This window comes from Cavia porcellus, unplaced genomic scaffold (genome assembly GCF_034190915.1).
Source record: "Cavia porcellus strain 051 isolate PalLab524CR breed Dunkin Hartley unplaced genomic scaffold, mCavPor4.1 scaffold_21, whole genome shotgun sequence".
Classification (NCBI taxonomy): domain Eukaryota; kingdom Metazoa; phylum Chordata; class Mammalia; order Rodentia; family Caviidae; genus Cavia; species Cavia porcellus.
Window position 1 is genome coordinate 41,760,292 of NW_026947504.1, and position 25,324 is coordinate 41,785,615.

Below are 25,324 nucleotides of genomic sequence, written 5' to 3' on the forward strand. Positions count from 1 at the left end.
ACTCACCTGACTTCGCTCATTGTTTTCTCAAAGGCACATTACCTAGACTTACAGGCTTTCCTTTGAAATCTAGGAGAAAGCCTCCATGATATAACAAATCTTGTACTCAATATTCCTATAAAACCAGCAGCATCTGTTCTGAGTGGTAGTCCCTGTGGACCATGAGTGCAGTGGCCTCTAAGTAACTAGATGGCTAAATTATAGAATGTATTTCTCTAGGCAGTCCCAAATGAGCAGGACACTTTTGGTCTCTCTTTTCAAAGAAAAGTGTTTCAAAGAATTTATTCTTACACAGCCTCTAATGGTTTGCATCTGGCTGGATAATGAGATGCCGTTAATCCTTCCTTTCTATTCTTCTGGTTAAAGTATATGAACTCAATTTGTTCTCCTATTTTGGGAAGGATGACCATGTTTGTATAGGAAAGATGGTTGCAGTCCTGTTTGCCACCAGATGCAGAGTTTGCAAACAAAAATAAAAACTTATTGAATACTTCTTTGTGAACCAAATTGTTTGCAAATAAAAGCATTTGTGAACCAATGTACCACTGTATATGATTTCTTTTCAATGGTGCTAAACTTTTCAGCAACCACACTCTCTTTGACCCCACTTTACATGCACTTATTTTCTTGCCAAACTGGACCATTTGGATTCTGCTCTTTGCTTATGATTCTTACCATGAATAAATTTTGGTTAAAAGCAGCCAGTAGTAACATGCTATCACCTGAACACTGGACTACCTTGGTATTTCCTCTGCCAGATTAGTCTGCTGCCTTTAAGTTCTCTTTCATATGAAGTTGTAAGACGTGAGTAAAATGTAGGCAAGTTCTTTGCCAAAGTGTAAGATAAACAACCCTGAGTCCGATTTCCAGTAGAGTATCTTCCATCTAAAACCTCTTGAGCCTGACATTTACTGTCCAATTCACGTCAGCATTCTTGTCTTCTTAGCTCCAACAGATTGCCCATTAAGATCTTACATCATCTTAAGGTTTCTGTATCAGATATCTCCCAATCTTTGCAGACTGGCCTACAAAAGAATTCCAAAGCATCTTACCCATATTATTAGGTGTAACCACAGCAACGACCCCACTTCTGTGGTAAGAGTTTTCTATATGAGTCACTTTCCTACTGTTGGATCAAAATAACTGACACCTGCAACTTAACAGAGGTGAGGTTTATGATTTCTGAGGTTTCAGTCCATTATTGACTGACTCCAGTGAAAAAAACAGCATGACAAAAAGGCATGGCAGAAGAAAGCTCCTGAGCCCATGGCAGCCACGAAGCAGAAAGTGGCAGAGGAAAGTAATTGTGGTAAGAACATATCTTTCTAGGTCACAACTCGAGTGGCCTATCTGCTCCAGGCCCTCCCTTCTGATGCCCGTTGAACTCATCAATGGATTCATCAGCTGATGAATATAGTATCTCCATGATCCAGTCACTTTTAAAAAGCCTCACCTCTGAACATTAGACTATTAGAGGATATTTTATATCTCAACATAAAAGTAATGTAAACTTTTGCATTTATGTTCTTTGAAAGAAACTAAATAATTACCAAATAGTAATAAGAATACAGGTAATGATCAAAATATACTAACTTTTGATAGATTCAATCAAGTTTTAGGAACTTTAAATCAAATAATTTCTAAATATTTACTCAAGTGAAATAAATTGTGAAGATTTAGAGAATTCTGTTTTTAAAGTCTCTATTTTAAAAGTCCTAGTTTTATTTTCAGCAATAATTTTGAAGTATTGAAATTTGAATTTAGGTTTAAATTAAATAATAAAATGTTTTTCAAAAACTAGGATCGAGGAGTGAAGGAAGATGAACTTCAGAGCATATTAAATTACCTGCTTACAATGCATGAGGTAGGACACATAATGGGTCTGTTTTAATAATTTCATTCAAAGATTTAGAATAAAATTTTTATTAAATAAATATTGATGATCCTTATTATGCAGGATGAAAATATTCATGATGTGTTACAATTATTAGTGGCTTTAATGTCAGAACACCCAGCCTCAATGATACCAGCTTTTGATCAAAGGAATGGAATAAGGTATGATTGTAGTGCTATTGTTAGAATGTAATGGAACAAAGTTTTTCACCCTAAAATACCTTTAATCAGTGTTTGAATGAATTTGAAAAAATTTACACATGAGAATGAAATAAATAGAAATAATTATTAATCCTCTCATACTCAAGGAAATTGATAAAAATATAGAAAATGTTCTCACGAATATTGAAAGTGATATAAGATAGAGAAAATGTTCTCTGGAAAAGTGAAAGTAAGTGATTATAGTTATGGATATTTCAAATGAGAAGCTCATGTTTGTTAAAACAGGACAAAAAAGAATATATGATATGTTCTAGCAAAAAGGTGATGGTTTTTTGAAGTCCATAATGTGCTAATAAGGTTGGGAGGAGGGTGGTTTTTTTTTTTTTTTTTTTTTTTTTTTTGGTTTTTTTCTGTTGGTGATACACTTTGAAGAGTTTTGAATGGGGAAGTATCGTTTATAAATTGCAATTTTGTTCAATTTATAGTGATGTAAACATGACTTAGAGAAGAGGATTGATAGTCGTATCAAAGAGAGGTTCTTTTATTTATTAGTTTTAAGATGGTGACCTGATGCAGTGACAGTGCAATGAGAATAATAGACTAGAAACGTATTTTGGAATAAGAGTTTTAAATAAAAAAAAAAAATCTGAAAGCTAACTTTAGTCGTGATAATTGTAAGGAAACTATAAACGTGTGAAGCAGTTTCTGTGGTAATACTCTCATGAATTTAAGCCTGTTACTTTTTCAAAAGAATTATAAAAATCCTCAAATATTTTTATTTTATATGTTTATAAAAGATTTTTAAAGTATTTGGTAGTTTTATTGTGATATTAGTAAGTGCTTATGAAATAATTTATATATTATTAGGGTGATCTACAAATTACTGGCTTCTAAAAGTGAAAGTATCTGGGTTCAAGCTCTGAAGGTGCTGGGATACTTTCTGAAGCATTTAGGTCACAAGTAAGTTGATGTTTTTCATTGTGAATTTAGAAATTTAGCAAAACTTGTTATGAGCTTTGCATCTAACATAATGTAAAATTCGACAGGAGTGTCAAACAGTAGATATATAGTTAAAGTTGTAAGAATGTTTCATAAAATAATGTTTTATTAATAGAGGATTATAGAGAAAAATATAATTTAGGTAATATAATTTATCTATTTTGTTTTTAAAATGGAAATTTTTTCTTAAGTGTATGATAAAATATTTTTTCAAAATAAAAGTAAGTATGAATATGATTTTTCTTAGAACTGCTGAATAAGTGCTCTATTATTCACTTGTATTTTTTAAGAATAAGTTTATTGATTTTGCTTATGTTTTGAAGATTCTAGCAGCTGGGAGTTTAGCTCTGCAGCATAAGTGCCTGCTTGGCATATGTGAGGTTGTGCGTTTAATCCTCAGTACCAGTAAAATAAAATAAAAACGAAGATTCTAGAATACCTCATTTCTTACTCTGAAATCTAGAATTTCAATACTTAAAAAATAACTTTTGCTATAAGCAAACCTGTAGATTTAATGTTTACAGTTTATACTATGCTGTCCAGTGCTTGAATATTGTTTTATAAATTCATTTTCTATACAAATTAACCAAAGGATGTCATGTTATTATTTACTAGTACTAGATGGGATTTCTCGTAGAACCCTGAGTGTTGCCAGTTCTGTCTGGTGCTTACGTTTACAAGGTTGTTGATAATACAAAAATTGCAAAACTCTTAGCAGCCATATCTAGCATGCTGCATACTTTAATGTTACTATTAAGTATCCTTCTTTTTACTTGATGTCTGGCTTTTTGAGTACTAGTCTAGTTGATCCAATACTAGTAGTAGATTATGATTCCTAGTTATTTTGTTTGCATTTGTATGACATAACTTACCCTTTTAGTCTCAGTCTTTGTAAATTACTTTTTTTTGATATGTTTCTGGCATGTAGAAGTAGACTCCACTTGTTCATCAACTTTGATGTTTTTCTTTCTTAACAGAGAGATTTATAAGTTTTACTATGTTTATTTTTTAAGATAGTCATGTCCAATCTTAGATGTTATGTTTTGTTATTCTTGACTATAAAAGCATATTTTAAAGACTTCTATTACATGTATTATTCTTAGTTTTATCTACAGAAATCATTAGTATTTGGAAATTTCAGTTTTCTTGAAATACACATCTTTGTAATCATAAAATTATGAGTAATCCTCTATTGTGTAGAAAGTATACTGCCCTATTAAAACGAAAGCTAATGTCAACAGATTTACTGTTTTTTTTCTCTTGAAACTTAGAACATGTAATATTTCGTTTGTCAGCTTATATAGAAATACTTAATTCATGAATGCTTTTTTATTTGCAAACAATGTGGTTTCCAAACATAAGTATTTGGCAAAATTATGTTTTTGTTTGCAGACTCTGCATCTAGTGACAAACGTGACAGGGACCATCATTCCCGTACAAATACAAATATGGTCGTCATTTCCAAAATCATAGAACAAATTAAGTTCATTTAATTCATTTAAGTTGAATTATATTCTATAATTCAAACTGTGAAATAATCCGATAACTTTGATAACTGAGTTATGAAAAATAACAACTCCACCCAAAGGGGCCTTCTCTTTATTAGCGGGAATCATCGAACTATTCACCCTATGAAATGGAATTATGATGAAACAACATTTTTTAACAACATTAAAAATTCAGATAGAGTCCTAAAGGTGATATTCTATTTGTGTACAAAATAAATTTTGCCTTCAATTCACTTATTTTAGTAGACTGGAAGACCTTAAAATGAGGACCAAAATATAAAGTGAGAGAAAAGAAAAAGGCTTAGAAAATAGATTTAACGTATAATTGAAAAGAGTTCTTGAAAGAGAAAAATTATGGGCAAAACTAGATGTCATGAAAACCTTTCCAATACTAAAAATTTAAAAATGTTAATTAAAAATATGTCAAGCTCTCATATGCCAAACATGAATGCCAACCGTAATAGGAGAAACAAGACTTAAAAAACCAGTTAGGTTTAAAACAAACCATGCAAATTTTTACTTTAAAAAACCTACTCAACTTATGGAAATAGAAAAGTAGTAAAAAATTAACAACTCATTTGACAAGATAAGCAAAATAAAATTGACTTCAAAAGTTGTTAGAGAACTGCAAGATACAGCTGAAAAAAATAACGTATCATGTAACACCAATAAACAAAGATGACACATTGAATGGAGGGGAGAAATACAAAGAAAGAATGAAAGAATTTTAACACGTTTTTATGAGTATTACAGAAAACAAAGAATGACAAAGAGCCACTATTCAGGGAAAATTATTGAAAATTTTAATAAATGGATAAAAGATAATATTTTCCAGATTTGTGCAGTGAGATGAGGTGTAAACAGGACAGATTAGTATAAAATTTCAAAATAAAGCTGCAGAGCACTGAAGACTACACACCACAGAGGAAGCCAGCCCTGCACTGTTAAATCATGAATAGAAAAAAAATGGAAGTTCAGTGAATTGATTCAAATGCTATGGATATATAAAAAAAAGTGCTAGCTCAGTGAACGGAGCAGTGATATATTAAAAACTTCATGCCATTTTTTTAAGGAAAAGTTTTTTACTTGCATTGAAAATTTGCTAAGCAGTTATAATACATGGAACATTCTGGCAGGGTATTGTTGACTGTAGAGAAAGTTGTATTTGTCACGAGGAAATCAAAGACAGGATTATCTGCACTTTGTTTTTATTTTATATGAACCTAAATTTTTCCTGTAAAATGAAGTATTTTTAAAAAGGATTGAAGAATGTGACAAGGAAATTAAATGCTAAGAAAAAATTTTAACAATATTGGAAGCTTGCTGTGAATGAGGGAGGAAAAATGAAATGTCTGTCTTTTTTATGTCTTCATAAGTAAATGTACTAATTACTTTAAAAATTAAATGATAAAAACTGGTAAAACAACATTTGAATAAACCCAAACAAATTTTAAGGCAAAAAAAAAAAAAAAAATCACCAATGACAAAGTACCATAAAATGAGGACACAATTTGCTAAGTAGATAAAACAATTTAAGTGATGTATGTATGTATATATGCACAAGTTAGATACAGAAAGCAAAATATGAATCAAATTTGAAAGGCAAATCAGTAATTTATAGATGTCAACATATTTTTCTAAGAAACAGTCATACCCGAAAAAATCCCAGCAGTATTTGCAAAATACTCTGTGGCTTAAGTAACACTTCATCATGCACAAAACTATGCAATTTGCTGAAATTAGGACATAAAATAGGCTTAATATGTCTAAGTAGTTTTCATGCTGGTGTAACAGTGCATTCTGATAATTCTAGACTTTGAGAGGCCTGTAAGTTAGAGATCAGCAGATTATATAGTAAGTTCAAGGCCATTCTGAGCTATGTAGTAAGATGATGCTCCCTCACAAAGTAAAAGTTGCCATACCAATGACTTTCTTTGCCCCAGTGCAGTTACATAAGAAATCACTCATAAATTAGAAATGTGTATCTTCTAATAACCCACAATAAAAAGTTACAGTTATAATAAGATGTTCAAAGTTCTGTATGTTTACACTTGTGAGAGTATTGTAAGCAATTTATAGTGATAAATCTTTATATTAAGAAAAAAAGATAATTTGGTTTTTTTTCCTTATTTTACAACTTTATGCTTAGCTTATTAATTGTAAGCATGAGAAGAAAAAACATCAGAAACTAATGCAATAAAAAGCAGCAGAACATCATGATGAAAAAGATGTATTATTCACTTCATAAAATACTTGCTAATGACTGAGCTCGATAAGAAATGAACCATGGTCTCATATGACGAAATTAGTATCTTGATCCAGAATTGGATATGTTGATAAATTTTAAAAAGTTGTGGTAGTCTTTCCTGTGAGCATGAGTTCATCAATTTTTCTAAGTATATGTTATAATCATATTAAGGGTAGTGAGACAATGCAAGGCTGGTTTAATATCAGGGATCTTTTCATGCTATGTACTTACTAACATAAGGGAATAGATATATAATTATCGAGTGTAAAAATGTTTGATAAAATTTAGTACCCATTATCAATCCTTTTACCAATCCACAAATAGAAAATAGTTCTTTTAAGCTGATAACATTTACTTACTAAATGTTTAACACAGTCCTCTTTGATAGTGAATTATTTGAAGCATTCTCTTCCAGTAACTTAAGTGAAAACCTGATTTTACTACCCAGATTCAGAATTCTCTTATATTGGCATGTAGAAAAACGTTTCCAGGTACACATGCACTTTCCAGTTTATATCAGAGGTTGGGCTATAATACACTAAACAAATCTCAGTAAATTTAAGTATTAGAATCAAACAAAATATTTTCTCAGACCATTACAGAATTAGATTAGATAAATCAAAAGGAGATTTGCGAAACTGCAAGGTATTTGGAAAGTAAGCAAAACAAAAAAACCCCTGGGTCAAGAAGGAAATCACAAAGAAAATTAGAAGGTAATTTGGGTGAAATGTAGGTACATCTGCAACATAGAATAATATATTGAATTCCGAACCACAGTTATCAAAATTAAAATTCTACAGCCATAACCTAAAAAGATTGTCTAAATTTTTTAAAAGTATCAAAAGAATTTATCATTATAACTTGGCATTTCCACAATTAGATGTATGTGCAAAACAAAGAGCAGCATATTTTAACCATATTTGTTTATGAATATTCTTAGCATCATTATATGTAATATCTGTAGATTGTAAAGAATCCATATTGCATCATGTGGTGAATGTACAAATAAAATGTCTGTCCATACAGTGAAAACATCTTGTGTGATTAAAACAATAGGGATTACTGATAGATGCTATGTGTAATGAGTTCTAAAAGTGAAAGAAGCCACATGAGGAGAACTAGTAAATTATTGTGATTATTTCAGATTTTCAAAGGGCAGATTTGTGATTATATGGCATTAGCAGTGGGAGTGGGCATTGACTGCAAGTGAGCTAAGAACAATGGAATTTTTAGGATTTTAATTGGATTTGTGATGATTGTTACATGAGTCTATAAAATTGTTTTTTAAAAAGTCATTGAATTATACTTGAAAAATATACTTGAGTTTTGCTTTCTATATTTCAATATAGCTGTTAAAATTTTGAAAAGCATATTTAAAACTCTTAGAAACCATAGAATAATATTCTTACCACTTTGGCGTAAAGAATAATTTCTAAAACAATAAACAGAAAAATCGATGTGTAGAAAAAAACTTAGTAAATTTGATCATGAAAAAAAAGTCCAGTGCTTGGAAAGCTGAGAAAAGAAGATCGCCATTAATTCAAGGCCAGCCTGTGCTATGTAGGTAATTCAAAGTCAGATGTTCAAAGAAACCCCCTCCAACCAACTAACCAACCAAACCAACAAAGCAAAAACAAATAAAATAAAAGTGCTTTGAAAGATAACATTGGAAAAGAGAAAAGACAAAAAAGGATGAGGTACTATGAAAATGGATTTAAAGTATTTAAATGAGAACTTTTGTACAAATACGTAAGGAAAAAAACCTTTGGGAATATGAAGAATATAAGCAGACATTCTTTAAAGAAGAAACCTGAATTTGCAACAAATGAATGACAATTTAGTGTTAACCAAGAAGGTACAAATAAAAGTTTTATTTGATACCATCAGACATCAGCTTTCAAATTTTGACAATACCAAGTATTGTCAAGGATATGTATCAGTGGAAATTTTCAAGTCATTGAGAGAGTTCTGTGTTGGTATCATCAATTGGAGAGCTGTTTGACAAATATTAAAAGAGTAAAATACCCATACCCTATAACCAAATAGGGTATGGGTATTTTACTCTTTTAATATTCTGTGGGTATGGGTATTTTACTCTTTTAATATTGGTATTTTACTCTTTTAATATCCAAATAATTTTGGTATTGGTATTTTACTCTTTTAATATCCAAATAATTCTGTTCTTCATAGAGAAACTCCCATATGCAAGCAAGTTTTCAATATAGCATTGTTGATATTAATGAACAGCATGAACAACATCAGAGAACTTTAATAGAAGAATAGGTAAATGAATTGAGATACATTCGATACGCTTAAAAGTGAATTGCAGTGATTTAAAGTTACCTCTCATAAACCTAATATGGGGCAGTAAGTACCAAACACATACAAACGAAATTATACATTTTGGGGAATATTTGCCCATCTAATGAAAGACATATATGGAACTAAACTAAACTATATGATATCAACTATTTATAAATATGAGAAGAATTAGATTGTGAATAGGCATCTTGGAAATACTGTGATATTTCTTAAATGGTTTGGTGGCTGCATGACTATTGTATGATCCATCATATAAAATTACTTCATACCAAAAAAATAGATTAGTCAGGAGGACAGCAAACAAAAGTAGAAATTTGTAGGAACAAATGAAAATCAGGTAACATGTAAAAGCAAAATCACAGTGAGTTGAATTTGACATTAAAAACTCAAATCAGACTGTAGAAAGACATGAATTATGAATTGCAGAATTAAGTAGATGACGTTATAGTCATAAGTCTGAAAGTATCAAATACTGCAGGTGTGTATATCTATACATATGCACGTATGTACACGTGTATACACATACACACATATACACACATTTAGTGAAATCCATTAAAGATGCAGTATGAACTTGATAAAAAACGATAATAGTGTAGACTAAATTTCAGTACAAGGCCAATCAAATAGATAATACATAGAGATATAGCTAAACTGAGTGATACATTTTTCAAACCTCACCTGAGAACATGTTTAGTCGTTTTCTTGACTGTGGGACTAGAGAAAATTTACTGACAAAAATAATTGTATCCTTGGGCATAAAATAAAGTAGATAAAAATGATTTTGTTTGCTGTCATTTGCTAATATCTAATAAGATATAAATCCAAAAAATTTAACAAAAAATCTCTTGCCAATCAAGAAAATGTCAGATACCTCTTAATGAATTGGGAAAATAGAGAGATATCAGAAATTATCTGGCACAAAACTTAGAAGTAAATGCTTCATGAGTGAAGACTAAAGTTTAAAATCTAAAGGCATTTGATACTTGTGTTACAACATTAGGCAAGTAAATTGCCAATAAATTGGTAAGAATGGAGGTTAACTTCAAGAAGCTGTAAAATTGAATCTGTCTAGTGGATAACTTATGAAAGGTAACTTTGATGGACCAGTGAAATGAATGAAATCTGTATACTGTGAATGAAATTTGGAATGAGAATGAATTTTTACAACTACAGAACAAAGTATAACAGTTAAAAGAAAATATTACTTTATGGCATTTTAGAAAAGATCTACTTCTAGTTCTTGTGAATCACAAATTTTCATTTAGAATATTTTTCAAAGATAAGGTTTGCCAAAACTTTGGAGAGTTAATACCAAGTCAATAATAAATAAAAGTACAGAAGCACAAAAATATGCTATTTGGCTTTACTGGTAATCATTTTCTGATCTTTTGTGAACTTTTCCTGTGCTACTTTAATGCATAGCCATGTCTTGATACAGCTTTCCTGAAAACATAGAATAGTGCATGTTAGTTCCAATATTAGTTCCTAATATCAAAGTAAAAGGCCTCTAGGATAGAAAGATATGCTTCAATCTTATCATTGTCCTAGTAGATTGGAGGGGATTAAAAGGTATAATAGGATCCACTTGTTGAATAATGCTTCTTACTACAGAATGATATATATTATAATAGGCAAAATAAACTGAAACTATAAAATTACAAATTATGTCTTGAATGCCTTCTATACATTTGGAACTGTAGTAAAAAGCAGCCATGCCACATATTTTATACAGTTATGTAACAGCATAGTTGTAGAAAATGAGTTTGTATAAATAACATTGTTTTGGTAAAAATATTAGTTTTTAAAGTTTTTCAAATGTTTTCTAAACCTATTTCATGCTTACAAATGATTAAAAATGTCAATAGAATTTTATAATATAGTCATGTATATTGAGCAAGTCTGTGAGACTTTTTAAAACCAAGGAATAGTCCACTAAAAAGTTATATCTTCTAAAAAAAGAGGTATAGATTAAAAAACTCAGAAATATTCTAAGGGGGCTAGGGAGAAGGAAGAAGAGAGCTTAAAAGAGGGTAACACGGGGATAGATAATATGAAAATATCATACAGGTATTCATGATTATGTCAGAGGAAACCCATTGCTATGTGTAATTAATATGCTTTACAAGATACCCTAATGTATGTATTTTTAGATTAATCAAATGTTATACAAATGTTAATTATTCAACAGTTTACAATGATAAATTGTTTAATTTCTGTATTAGTAAGGGAGGAGAAGAGTTATATCTTAAATCATCCTCTTCTTTGCTCCAAAAAAATCTTTAGAAAGTTAGACATTTGAAATTATAGACTGTCAGATCATGATAAGGAGAGATGAAAGAATGTTTCTTACTCATTACAGTGTAAAATAAAGATCTTCCCCATCCTAAAATACATCAAACATAACCAGGTTGCATCGTGTGAATGGCTAACTCAAAATATTGGCAGCTAAAGAAACAACCACATAATTCTGGAGTAACGCCTTTTGTATCCTTATTTCATTCTTGTCGCTGCAAAATTAGTATGATCCCTAAATTTCTCTCCTATAATCACCACATTGTAGTGACAAGGTATTAGGTCTCCTTGATTTCTTTGTCTTCTAACTTTGATATATGGAAATAGTTTCTGTGAGAGGCACACACACAAAAAAAAGTAACTGAGGCTGACATTATGTGATAGAAATAGTCTTTCCTTATTAATTTAGGGATCCAGTGAGTACTTTTTAGAAAGAGAAACTATTTAATTAAGGAAAATGGTAGTAAAGGAGTCTTTTAAGTGTGGTTTCAGGAGATGCAGCAGTGCTGATGCTGTCTATAAAGTCAGCCCATAGCCTCCGCTGTGCTTTTTGCCTAGATAAAGCCATTATACTTAGGGGGCGAAGGGGATAGAAAAAGGAATATTCCTCCCTGGAAATGTATTGCGGAGCAGGTTAATGAAACATGTATATGTTTATGTTGATTACATGTGTTTGTGTTACATATACAAATTGATTTGTCTAGGAAACAAAATCCTAAAATTTTTCATTAGAGGGTCTGTAGGAAACAAAATCATGTCATATACAGTGTTGGAAAACCCACTTCCTTCCTCAGATGGGGATAGAATTGCATTTTTGGCTTTCTCTTGACTGTTGTGCAGCAAAATTTATTGATAAGCATTTTTAAAATGTAAATTGCAGAAATAAGTTGATCCAACTCTTCTCTGGTATTTGCACATTACTCAAGTTTCTCCCAAATCTAGAATTAGGAATCTATGTAAGCATTTACTTTAGAGTACATAATGAAGAGGGCATACATTTCTGTGGTAGCTAAAGTGTTGACACATGGGAGTTTATTCTAAATTCAAGATAGCTTAATTTAGACATGTCATGTAGCAGCCCTGTGTATCAGAGGACATACTGAGGGCAGTGCTTTGGCATCTATTCTTGATTGGGAGTAAATGAAAGCTTCTAGCCTCCCTTTTTTGGGTGTGGCTTAAATTGGAAATGCATTAAACCTTCCCTTCCATAATCTGTAATATCTGTAAGTCCTGTTCCACTTTTTAGTGACTAGTTGACCTTTTCCAGTTTTTATGTTTTGCAAACATACTGAAAGGGCAAATTGCCTAGATTCTTCTTCAGTTTAGGTAATTTTGCTGTTTTTCTCCCTGAACTGAGGAGGACTGAAAAGGGAGGAAGGGATCAATGTGTTTGTTTTGGAGGCTGATGTTAGAAAAGAGGATTTCCAAATGAGTGGTACCCTCATAAAAGATTCAAAATTCAGTTTCTATATTAAAGTAACAATAGCTTCTGTATAGAGAACTTCTATTTCCATCTGAAAATAATAGTTTCTTATCTATTCACTTGATACCCAATGGGTTTCCCCAAAAGATGATTGTTTTGTAAGCAATGATTAAGAGACCCAGGTAGTTTCTTCTGTTCAATCGTTACATTGTTTTTGTCATATGGCTCCTGTGTTGTTAACTTGGGGAAGGAGCTTAGAAATTATTTGTGAGTGTACTTTATAGGTCCAGCTGTAAAAATGGTCAATAAATCTTCTATACACATCGACAAGAACTCACTTAAATAACCACAACTGCTTATAAGAGATTTGTAAACGTAACACAGCTATGGACCCAGGAACAAAGGAACAAGGATTTGCTGAATGCATGGTCGATGTGTATCACATTTGTCAAAATAAAATAGGGATCAATAGAAAATAAAATACATGAACTACTAGATTTTGGATCCAAAGAAGATTCAAATTTTGAATTCTAAGAAAGCGACACATGTGAGAAGCATGTTATAATTCTTTGAGCTGGAGCTATGTGTTCCAGGAAGACTTTCGTAGAGCTTTTGTAAATATGGATGTATGAAGGAAACAATTAAACAGCCAATAGTAAACATTTTTTAATCCATTTGACTGCAAATATAAGCAATGGTGAAATAGTTATTTTGATTTCTGCCTCCAATATCAATATAAAGTATACACTTTTAACTACAATGTTATATTTTTGATGTTAAGGTTTGTAATAAACTATTTAGTAGATTTTGTATTATGTGGCCTGTGTGTTAGGGCTAATTCTTTTAAAGCAACAAAGTAATTTCCAAATAGATATATTACATACATGTTTCTACTTTCTACAATGAATGCAGTCATTTTGTACTGCAAACATCTATTAATAAAAATTTTTAAAAATTCAAAATGATAATCGCTCCTGTTTATATAAGTTATATAATTTATAATTTTTACATTTTAGTTCAGTTGAATTTTTGAAGAATGTTTATAAATAAGTCTTGGGACTTTAGGAAGCAGCTGTAATATAAATCTGTTTCCTTTTGTGGGAGAAAGTTGATAAAAGTAATTATTTGTATGATGTTATTATCTGCTCATAAATTGTGTTCAGAAAACCCAGTGTATTCATGGTTTGTTTTTCCCCTTTTTCTCCAGGAGAAAAGTTGAAATCATGCACACCCATAGTCTTTTTACTCTTCTTGGAGAAAGGCTGATGTTACATACAAACACTGTGACTGTCACCACATACAACACACTTTATGAGGTAAAATAAAATAATGTGTAATGCAAATTTAAAAGTATGTACAATGAAAAGTTTAATCTGTTTGGTTGAGATCAGAAATTAATGTTCAGTTAGTCCAGAAAAGCCAATTAAATTCAGGATTATTAAATAATATTCACAGACCTTATAAATATTTTACTTTTTATAAAATATATTAATGTACAAATATTTGCCAGTGTTTTTATGTAGGAGCAAGCACTTTTGCTGACCAGAATTGCAGATTCTCACATGAACTACACCTGTGATGTAGTATGTATCCTACTTCCACATAGTCCCCCTTTCTTCAGTCCATCCCCACTTGCTAATCTGTAGTGACTGCCAAAATTAAGATACAGTTGATAAGGAGGTAAAATGTAGGGAAGACCTCTTGTAAAAATGATGTATGGAAGCATCTTTAGCTCTCATTTAAATTTAGAAATCCCTTTCTTATCATTTCTAACAGATGATCCTATAGTTATTGGTTTAGTATTTTCTATGAAATACATAAACTGCTTCACAAAGTAGCTATTTTTATTTTTAAATGTCAGTTAAATATTAGGACTGTTTTCAGGTAGTAACCTGAATTCTACCTTCCTATATCTGATCTTCAGTGATCCTGCTTCAGTTCTCTGGTGTAAGTACTAGTAAATTACCAGCACTTCTTCTTTAAGTGGCTGTTTGCTAAGGATGATTTTTGTGGGTTTTTTTTTTTGTTTGTTTGTTTGGTTTTTTTTTTGTCTTTTTCCTTTTTATTGGTACCGGGGATTGAACTCACGACTGCCTGCTTGCAAGGCATTTTTGTGTTTTTAAATGCCTGAAAATAATTAAAAATAATACATGACAAATAAAATTTATATGAAATGCAAGCATCAGTCTTCATGAATAGTTTATTGGAGCACTTCCACAGTTATTTGTTTAGATGTTGTCTGTGTGTGCTTCTGAAATACAAGTGTGGAATGAAGTACCTGCAGCAGTATTTGTCATAGTCCCATCACTTTGTACTGCAGCTCTGTATGCTGAGTTACAGAGATGCAATAAGTCAACAATGTTTCATGATTTCATTGTACATAAATAAAGTCGTAGTGGAACCTAACCATGCTCGTTTTTTTAAGTACAGCCTATGGGCTACTTTACATTACAGTGACAGAGGGAAATCGTTAAAACAGAAACCATATAATCCACAGATCTTCAAATACTTACCTGGTTTTTTTTTTTTTTTTTGCTATAAAGAATTTACTGACCCCTATATTCCTGCAACACAGAGAAATGTAATTCCCATGTGTTGTTGTTTTAATTAAAATCTATAAAATTGAGAAAAGGACCAACGTAAAATTTCCTGTAGTGTCTCCAATAATATTAAAAAGTATACAAATTCTTAGTTCTTCTCTATCTCTATATACAAACATACATCCTTCTTAACAAAATACGATCTTATCCATAACTCTACATCTCTTTTTCTGCTTAACACATTGAAAATATTTTTATTTCTCATGAAGTACAGATATTACAAAATTAAGGCTCAAAGGCTAAATGATGTCTGTCACAAGTATTCAGCTCTACATTTTTAGCTAATAAGCAGCCATAAACAGTATGAACCAAATGGACTGTGCCCATAAAACTATATTACAAAAACAGATGGTAGGCCAAATTTAGCCTGCAAGCCTTGAATTTTCTATTCTTAAGCCTTTCATTTTCTATTCTTATTCTGTAGCATTGCTTTTTTTCAACTACTGTATTTTATTTCATGTTTTTCTCTGATAATCTCATGAATAAATGTAGGAATGATTATCCTTGATATAAGGAAGAAATCTTTCAGGTTCTTTGATTTTTGTTTGTTTTTGAGTTTAATATGTCTGCTTGTGTCCATCATTCTTAAAAATCATTTAATTTTTAGATACTACCCTCATTTTTAAATTGATATTTTTTAGTATTACTCTAATACAGTATGAGATAGTGAATCAATAAGCATTAATACGATGGCTTACCCTCTTTACATAATATGGTGAAGCATTGTCCTTTCTTGATTCTGATACTTTATTTCTCCAATAGTATTACACCCTTTATTGGACACTTGTTGTGACAGTCACTTTAGTGATTACTTTTCTATCCATTATCTCAGGTATTACACCCCGTGGGTTACTAATTTTTTTTTTTGATACTGATATTTTGATTGCCTTTTTAAACAGACAAACTGAAACTTACAGGTTAAATAATTTGGTCTATCATTCCACTAACAAATACTCACAAAACAGGTAAGTTCCATAGTATCTATGCATAAGGCAGAAATGTTAGAATGTGCTTTCTGAATCAAAACCTTGGTACAATATCAGGTTATGGTTCTGAAAGCTACTAACATCTAATACAGATTAATTTATATTTAAGTCTTAGTTTAATACCACTTACAAACTAATCTTTGTTGTAACAATGGAAAGACAATGGATTATTATTTCTGGATCACCAAAGTTTGAAGATTGTATCATTTTGCCTAGTGATTTCTGGTTCAAAAACATTAAACTCCTGTGATAAGTGTTACTTTAAAATTTTAATAGCATTATAAGTGAAATTTATCTTAAAAAAAAAAAAACAGCCTCAAGAGGTGTTTAGCTTTAATTCTCCTCATGCTTATCATCAGTCAGCCATGCCCATAGTGACACCCCTTTTCTCACCAAATCCCCCTTCCTAGTGGCAAGTACTGAAATCCAGACAGGCCCCATTGTGAGCACATGAGGCTTTTTGTGACAGGGACATTTTAGATCTACACCATAACAATGTGTATATGATAAATATTAAAATGTAAAATCAGACCCTCGCAATATATGTCAGATAACATTGTAAGTCATTGTTTATGCTGAAAGTATTTTGGTTTTATAAAATTTTTATTGTTTATTACAATTTAGATATACATAATATTTGCATTCATCATGGGAAATTTGTTCCTGTACATAATATATCTTAATTCATCTTTTTTTCGTATTTCCCTCCCTTCAATCTCTCTTCCCCTTCTTATTTATAAAACTTTGTTTTATCCTTCTTTTCTCATATTTTTCTTTTTTTTCTTTCCTTTTTTCTTCCCCTCTCCTTTTGATTGATTTCTACATGTTTTACAATATCAATTATATATGTTGATTTTTATTTATACTTTTAACTTTCTCACAGTAGAGAGACAATGTGGTATTCGCATGTTTGTCTAATTTATCTCAATTACGAGTATAGTATCAAGGTCTATCCATTTAGCTATAAATCTCTCAGGTTTATCCTTTATGACTGAGTAGTTCTCCATTTTTTTTAAAAAAAATCTTTTTAATCCATTCTCTAACATAAATTACAGAATAATTCTGTTTATGAAATAAAATTTAAATGTATATTGTTGGGCTCATGTTTATATCTAAATACCATGATAATATTACATTTATACTTTCACTACCCTGACAAGTGTAATTGCCACTAGTCATATGTGGCTTTAAACTCAGAATGTGGGCTGAAAATGTTAAATGCACCCTGGATTTCATGTCAATACCTGACTCCGGACTCAAGCTTTTGGGTTAGTGAAGGGCAGGGTTTAACTTTTTTTAATGGCTTACCAAATCCAGTCACACTTTCAGGGCCCATCTGAGTCTTTTTATTCTTTCATTAAAATGTATCTGTGTTCAACTCTCATATCTTATTATTCTCCTCCCCTCTTTTTAAACTCATCTAGATTCTTAATGAGAGTGTATCATGTTTTATTGCTTAATAGAATCGTGCGCCTGTCTCCAGAACATTAAGTAAATTGAGGCTAGAAATGTAGTTCCACTTAGCAACTAACAGTAAACATTTAGTGAAGTGTATAACTTGTTCTTAGTAAATGCATGCTAAATTCAGTTCTAAATGTATTTTTATAATTAAAAATAATTTTATATTTGAATATGTTTCAGTTTTTAGAACATTTTATATAAAGAGTCTTATTTAATTTTCCTAGCAGGCTTATTAGATAGGCCAAACAATTATTACTTCTGCTATATAATAAAATAGGGACTTAAAAAGACAACATCTCTGATAGTTTGAGGTAAATTTTATATCCTGTGTTATGTAATTTCTTCTGTTAGGTTGGAGAAAGTTTTGACTAATCATAGGGGAGCATGACATGGTTTTTTCCCAGCTTGTTTGCAGTTATTTTTAATCTCTTATTTGTGATGAGAATTTTTTGGGATCCTGTCCATTAGACTGTATTTAAACACCAAACTGTTAAGTTTATTGTTCTTTAGCATATGAATTTCCAAGAAATTTTACTCTACATGTCAGCTCTGATGCATTAGTAGTACATGTTTGGAGTGCCCGTTCAGAAACATTGTGACACTAGTTTTAACAACAAAATATTTTTTCAACAAAAGTGTGGAAGCTCAAGGAACAGGACTAATTATGCTTGAAGTTTATCATTTAATTAATTAATGGTAAATTAATGGCTGGTTTTTAAGTCAATATCTTTTGAAATACATTTCTAATATAACTATGCAAATTTCATAGCATCTTAATCTGAGCAGAAAGGTAAGAGAAGTACCAATTCTGGATGTTCTGATCCTTTCCTAATTAGAGATTTTCCTAGTATCTTAATTTAGTTTCACCATTCCCAACTTTTTACATATATATCTGGTTTCTAATCATATGCTTTCAGTTTTCCCCAAATTTTCTCGGTGACTTAAACAGTTTTTATATGATTATTTAGAGGCTGACATGTTAAAACTAAAATGGAAATTAAATCACTGATATTGAATAATATCTTTGAATAAATACATTCACATTGGATTTACGTGTGTGTGTGTGTGTGTGTGTGTGTGTGTGTGTGTGTGTTTTAACTCATGTGTATCTTTAAGAGTGAAGATAATGTCAGTCAAGGTCAGTAAAATAGTGACCAGTATATAAAAGTGATTATCCACTATTCAACATACGTTTGTTGGCTACTGGTACTAAACGCGGGAATGCAGCAGCACATAAGATAATGTGCAAAATCCTGCATTTGTTGAGTCTTCATTTTATTGAAAAAGTAATAACATTTTAGAATTCCATATTTGTTTTACTTGGCCAACATGTATCATTTTTTTTGCTTTTTGAAAGAAATAAATGACTGTGAGCTACATTTTAAGGAAGAAGCTTTTCTTCTCATACTTCATTTTTAAGTAGGAACGTAGGCTGAGGCATTACTGATTATTTTATACTTTTTTTCATAGATGATGATGATGTAGGGGAAATAGTATAAATCTCAACCTGCTAGATGTGAGATATGTTGAGTTTGTATTCCCCAAAATCAAAGAATGATTTCTAAGAAACAGGAGGGTAAGAGGAAAACTTTATTGAGAGAGAACTCCTGAGAGGAAAAGAGGGCTCCCCAAAAGTGGGTTGCCAATGAATCCACTTCTCAAACGAAGGTTTTGTTTTATTTTGTTTTTTGTCATTTAGAGACAGGGTCTAGCTATGCAGTTCAGGATGGCTTTGAGTTCACTTTGTAGCCCAGGCTTGTCTCGAATTTGCAATAGTTTTCCTGCCTCAGCCTTCCAAAGTGATGGAATTCCAGGTGTTTACCTCCACAGCCAGCTTTTCAAAGAAAGTTTTGTAGAACAAAACTACAAGGTGTATACAACGTGGTTTAAAACTATGATTACCCAATAAGATTACAAATTCACTTAGGTAATATTGAATCAATGTGGAAGCAGGTCATGTAGCAAGTGTACATGGAATGAACAACGACCTTTGTTAGGAAGGTTTGGCTCACAGGGGTCTTGGCCACCTACTTGGGTGACTGATGTCTATCTAGGCTTTATTGGGCCAGATGATACCACTTGTCTTATCCCTTATGGAGATACGTAGTGCTGCTCACTCTTCTTTATCTTGAGGCCTAATGTCCAACAGATGTGCCTCTGGCCACCACCACTGTACTGTGTGCTCATCTTTTGCACTGACTCCTTGGTGGGCTTAATCTTATCTGATTGTCTATAATATTTCTACCTAACTTAGCTGTCTACAGTAATAACACAAAGAATCAAATGTTTACAGTTTACAACATAACTATATTAAAGATGAATACTAAAAGGTATTTTAAACAATATATTTATGATTACTTGTTCTTTCATAGAAAAGTTTTTTTTTTAATTTTTAAATTTGAAGAATGTAGACTTTAAAAGAGTTAAAAAGAGTTAAAAGTGTGGCATTGGTTAAAAAGACCCTTTAAAAGAACTGTTTTTCTAATTTGAACAGAGTGGAGGATTTTGTCTTGTTTTGTTTTGTTTTTTGGCAGATATTTTGTAGATCTGTACTTTTCATTGGTGATTCAAGTTGTTCTGTAAATGAAGTTTAAAATCTTTGTCTTTCAGATCTTGACAGAGCAAGTGTGTACTCAAGTTGTACATAAACCTCATCCAGAGCCAGATTCTACTGTGAAAATTCAGAATCCGAGTGAGCAAATGGCAGTTGTTTATTGTTACGTAGTAGTTAGCTGACAGCATCTGAAACTAAGAAAAATGTTCCTAATAGTTAAATAACTATGGTATTTATCTGGTTCATGGCACTTATAATTTATCATAATGCTAAATATTTAATTGAAAAGTAGTAAATGTCTTAGTTGGGGATAGCAATATATTTAAAAATCCTTAGATTTGTTTTTGTTTGTTTACAGTGATTCTTAAGGTGGTGGCAACTTTATTAAAAAACTCTACACCAAGTGCAGAATTGATGGAAGTTCGCCGTTTATTTTTATCTGATATGATAAAACTTTTCAGTAATAGCCGTGAAAATAGAAGGTACAAAATTTAAATACTACTGTAAAACTTTTATTCCACAATTTTTTTGTTCTTTGTAATTTTCAGTCTCTCAAGTAAGAAAATTTTAAATCTTTCCCAAATTGAAAAATAATCACTACAAAATATATTGTATATTTCTTTATGATAAAATCTGTTTTCAGTAAACTTTATTTCCATATGCTTCATTTAGTTATATTTTAATTGCACATATAAATATACATATATACAACTTGTACTGAAAATTCATTATTTTAGATGCCTCTTCATTACCAGCTGTACCTTTAATTGTAATTGTACTGGATTTGTCTATATCCGTTTTATTATTTGTCTTATGACCAGTTGTCTTTTATTTTAAAATAGGTGAACAAGGACATGAAGTACAGTATGAGGCTATGCAGTCTTATCTATGATTATTTCTTTAGCCTTTAACAAATACTGTCAATTGTGCTCCTGATAGTCTTAGTTCAGAGTTGTAGTATAATCCAATGAGGAAGACAGCCACAGAATATTGATCTATTTGTATTGTATTAGGTACAGTGTGAATTCTGAAGGTGATTGGAATGTAGAAAAAAGTGAATTAGACTAGGTTAGCTAGAAAATGATTCTAAATAATGATTTTTTTTTCATTAGAGGAAGAGAAGAAAGTTATAGAATGTGTAGAATAATTTTTCATTTAGATCAAATTTTCATTAGTGTACTAATTTAAAAATAGTAAATTCTAATTTTAGCACTTTTAATACAAATTCATTTTTTATTCTTAGATGTTTATTGCAGTGTTCAGTATGGCAAGATTGGATGTTTTCTCTTGGCTATATTAATCCTAAAAATACTGAGGAGCAGAAGATCACTGAGATGGTTTATAATATCTTCCGAATTCTTTTGTATCATGCAATAAAATATGAATGGGGAGGCTGGAGAGTCTGGGTAGACACCCTCTCCATAGCACATTCCAAGGTAAGAAGGGATTTAACATTTCACATCATCAAACTGTCAGCATTGAATTAAACTGCTATAAAACCTCATCTGGTGCCATCTTGTGGATAGTATAGATTATTGCAGGTTCCTTTATCTAGTTCTTTTGTTTTCTTACCTTGTTAGATGGCAAGGAGCCTGAAAGTATGTAGGTCTTTCAAAGCTCAAGTTTGTGCATTAGGATTCTTAGGTGCTGTACTGTTTAAAGCAGATGTAAGAAACTGAGTCTGGGCCAAATGCTGTTTTACCAAAAGCCTGCATAATTTTTATAAGAATATTTCATGAAATAGTCCTTAAAATATATTTTAAGGCTTTTTAAAGTATTGAGAACTGTTTAAATTAGTAATCCAATCATAATATAAATTGAATTATTTAATGATATTTTAAATTGCATTATAATTTGTTTATTTTTAATACTAAGACTCTGTCTGTGTTTTGAGTATGATTTGATCCTTGGTAAAGTGAAGTGAATTAAAATAAACTAGTTCTTATGTATTAGAGCCTGGAAGTTCAAAGTTAGGATTTCCCTCCATCTGGTATTATGTAACATCTGAAATTTGGCTTTGATCCACTTAATGTCATAATTGACTTTTGTGATTTTAAAAAATTCATTTAGTCATTTTAAAGCTTAGAAAGTATATTTTAAAGGAATAGCTAGTAAATATTTTAACCGTTATTGTCTGCACTGCCTGTGATGCCAGCTTCTCATCTACACTACATAGTTGAAGCAGCTACAGACTATATGTAAATAAATAAACATAGCTGTAATGTAAAAAGTGTTAGTTAACCAAACAGATGTCAGCTATGGCTTGTGGGCTGGTGGTTGCTTAATCCTCACTTTTTGAATTGACTTTATTCTCTAAATGAAGAGACTTTTGGAATATGGTAATAAAAGTCAACCTAAAACTCTGTTAACCTTTTACTATTAATATCATCTATATCTACAAGCAAGGATTTTGAAATTTTCCCAAAAGTTTTAGCAGAGCTTTTATATCCATATTTTAAATATTGGCATCTCATATTTAAATTAATATGAAAATAGCAAAGAAAAAGACATTGTACAAAAAAGTGTCTTGTGTATTCCTGAGTAATCCTATGTGAAGCTATGAAATTGAAAGTATCCTATATAGATAAAGCTGTGACTTAGCAGTTTATGAGTATATATGTTTATCATTTTGTGTGAGTTATTTTAAACAAGTTGTGATAGGTTATATATGAGGACTAGATTGTGAAAACTAACAAATAATAGTATTTTGGAATTACATATTATTGGCTGCCAGTTTTTCCATTAAGCCTAATCATGTGTAGGAGTTAACTGTCATATTAAGTTGGCGAATACTGAAATACTTAAACAAAAGAACCTTTAATATTGCTTCTTTTTCCTGTGTGTTTTTGAGTGAACTCATATAATCATATGCAGCTATTCTTGATTATTTTCAATATTTAATAAAACTAAGCACTAGTTTTAAAATTCTTATATGCTAATTTGAAATCTTATACTTCCTGATACTCTTTTTGCTATCATCAACATAATTTTATTGTATTATTTATGTTTTTTTTCTTGACACACGGAAAATGCTTCAGTGTTCTCCTTACTTATTCCCAAGGTCACTTATGAAGCCCATAAGGAGTACCTAGCCAAAATGTATGAAGAATATCAAAGACAAGAGGAAGAAAACATTAAAAAGGGAAAAAAGGGGAATGTGAGCACCATTTCTGGACTTTCATCGCAGGCAACAGGAGCAAAAGGAGGAATGGAAATCCGAGAGATAGAAGATCTTTCCCAAAGCCAGAGCCCAGAAAGTGAGACAGATTACCCGGTTAGCACAGACACACGAGACTTGCTCATGTCAACAAAAGTGTCAGATGATATTCTTGGGAATTCAGATAGGCCTGGAAGTGGTGTACATGTAGAAGTGCATGATCTTCTAGTTGATATAAAGGCAGAGAAAGTGGAAGCAACGGAAGTAAAGCTGGATGACATGGATTTGTCACCAGAGACTTTAGTGGGTGGAGAAAATGGTGCCCTTGTGGAGGTTGAATCTTTGTTGGATAATGTATATAGTGCTGCTGTTGAGAAACTACAGAACACTGTACATGGAAGTGTTGGTATCATTAAGAAAAATGAGGACAAGGATAATGGTCCATTGATAACATTAGCAGATGACAAAGAGGAGCTTTCCAATAATAGTGCATCATTTCTCTTTGAGAAAATACCCAAACAGGAAGAGAAACTCCTTCCTGAACTTCCTAGCAATCACATCATTCCAAATATTCAGGACACACAAGTGCACCTTAGTGTTAGTGACGATCTTGGGTTGCTTGCTCATATGACTGGGAGTGTAGACTTAACTTGCACATCAAGTATAATAGAGGAAAAAGAGTTCAAAATCCATACAACTTCTGATGGAATGAGCAGTATATCAGAAAGAGACTTAGCATCATCAGCTAAGGGGTTAGAATATGCTGAAATGACGACTACAACTCTGGAAACGGAATCTTCTGGCAGCAAAATTGTACCAAATATTGATGCAGGAAGTATAATTTCAGATACTGAGAGATCTGACGATGGCAAAGAATCAGGAAAAGAAATCCGAAAAATCCAGACCACTGCTACAACACAAGTAAGTTATATATGAATTCTAGAAATAAATAGAAATGCTTTGAATTAGGCAATGAGTTGTTGGAGCAAAATAGCAACAATTTCTTAACTTGTTTCATCATGTTTGTATTTCTATGATAGTAACTTATAAAATTGGGTGGTATGATATATATGAAGTTAAAAATGTCTGAATTATATCTGCAATTCTGGCACACTTGTCTGTGTAACTTTGGTTAAGTTCTCTGTGTCTGAAATCCTCATATAGCATAAGTCCCTGTACTGGAGTAGAATCTACCAGTTCTAACATTTTCTAACTCTGAGTGCATTCACTCATTTTGTACTTAAGATCTTCATTCAGAATACTTCATCTGTTTTAACATTTCAAGCTTTAGGTGCAGTTCTGTTCTGTGGTTTATAGAGGGGAGAACTGCTAAATGAAGGCGAAGGAAAAAGGGAACTAGTTCTTAATCAAGTATGTACTATGTTTCATGCACTATACAACATATTTTTAGATTTAATCTTTACAACAACCCTGAAAGATAGATAAATAGCTGAGACAACTTGAAATTATCAGTGAGAGTTTTTTTTTTTTTTTTTAACAACTGTGTGATAAGAATTCGTTCTGAAAAATTGAAGATCTGTAAGCCTGGTAGTTAGGAAGTGTTAGTACTATACTCTTGGCCACCGTAGAATAAAACTGAAAACAAGTGATGTTTTCTAATAAAGATTTTAGTTCTTGAACTTTGTGGTGTTACTAATTTTTTGGGGGGGCCTAATTAATATATTTTGATTAAGAGGTAAACAATAATTAATAATT

At 31.3% G+C, this 25,324-nt stretch overlaps 1 protein-coding gene across 10 annotated transcripts in view; it reads left to right on the top strand.

Annotated features, from left to right (window-relative positions):
• Nbea (neurobeachin) overlaps positions 1-25,324 on the top strand; it is a 673,150-nt gene that overhangs the window by 184,374 nt on the left and 463,452 nt on the right. For all 10 annotated transcript variants that reach the window (XM_063232848.1, XM_063232849.1, XM_063232852.1 and 7 more), the window contains 8 exons: positions 1,802-1,864; positions 1,958-2,055; positions 2,923-3,015; positions 14,058-14,166; positions 20,508-20,589; positions 20,810-20,933; positions 21,695-21,887; positions 23,513-24,529. In XM_063232848.1, coding sequence (XP_063088918.1) covers positions 1,802-1,864; positions 1,958-2,055; positions 2,923-3,015; positions 14,058-14,166; positions 20,508-20,589; positions 20,810-20,933; positions 21,695-21,887; positions 23,513-24,529 — 1,779 coding nt within the window. The remainder of the gene's footprint in view (positions 1-1,801; positions 1,865-1,957; positions 2,056-2,922; positions 3,016-14,057; positions 14,167-20,507; positions 20,590-20,809; positions 20,934-21,694; positions 21,888-23,512; positions 24,530-25,324) is intronic.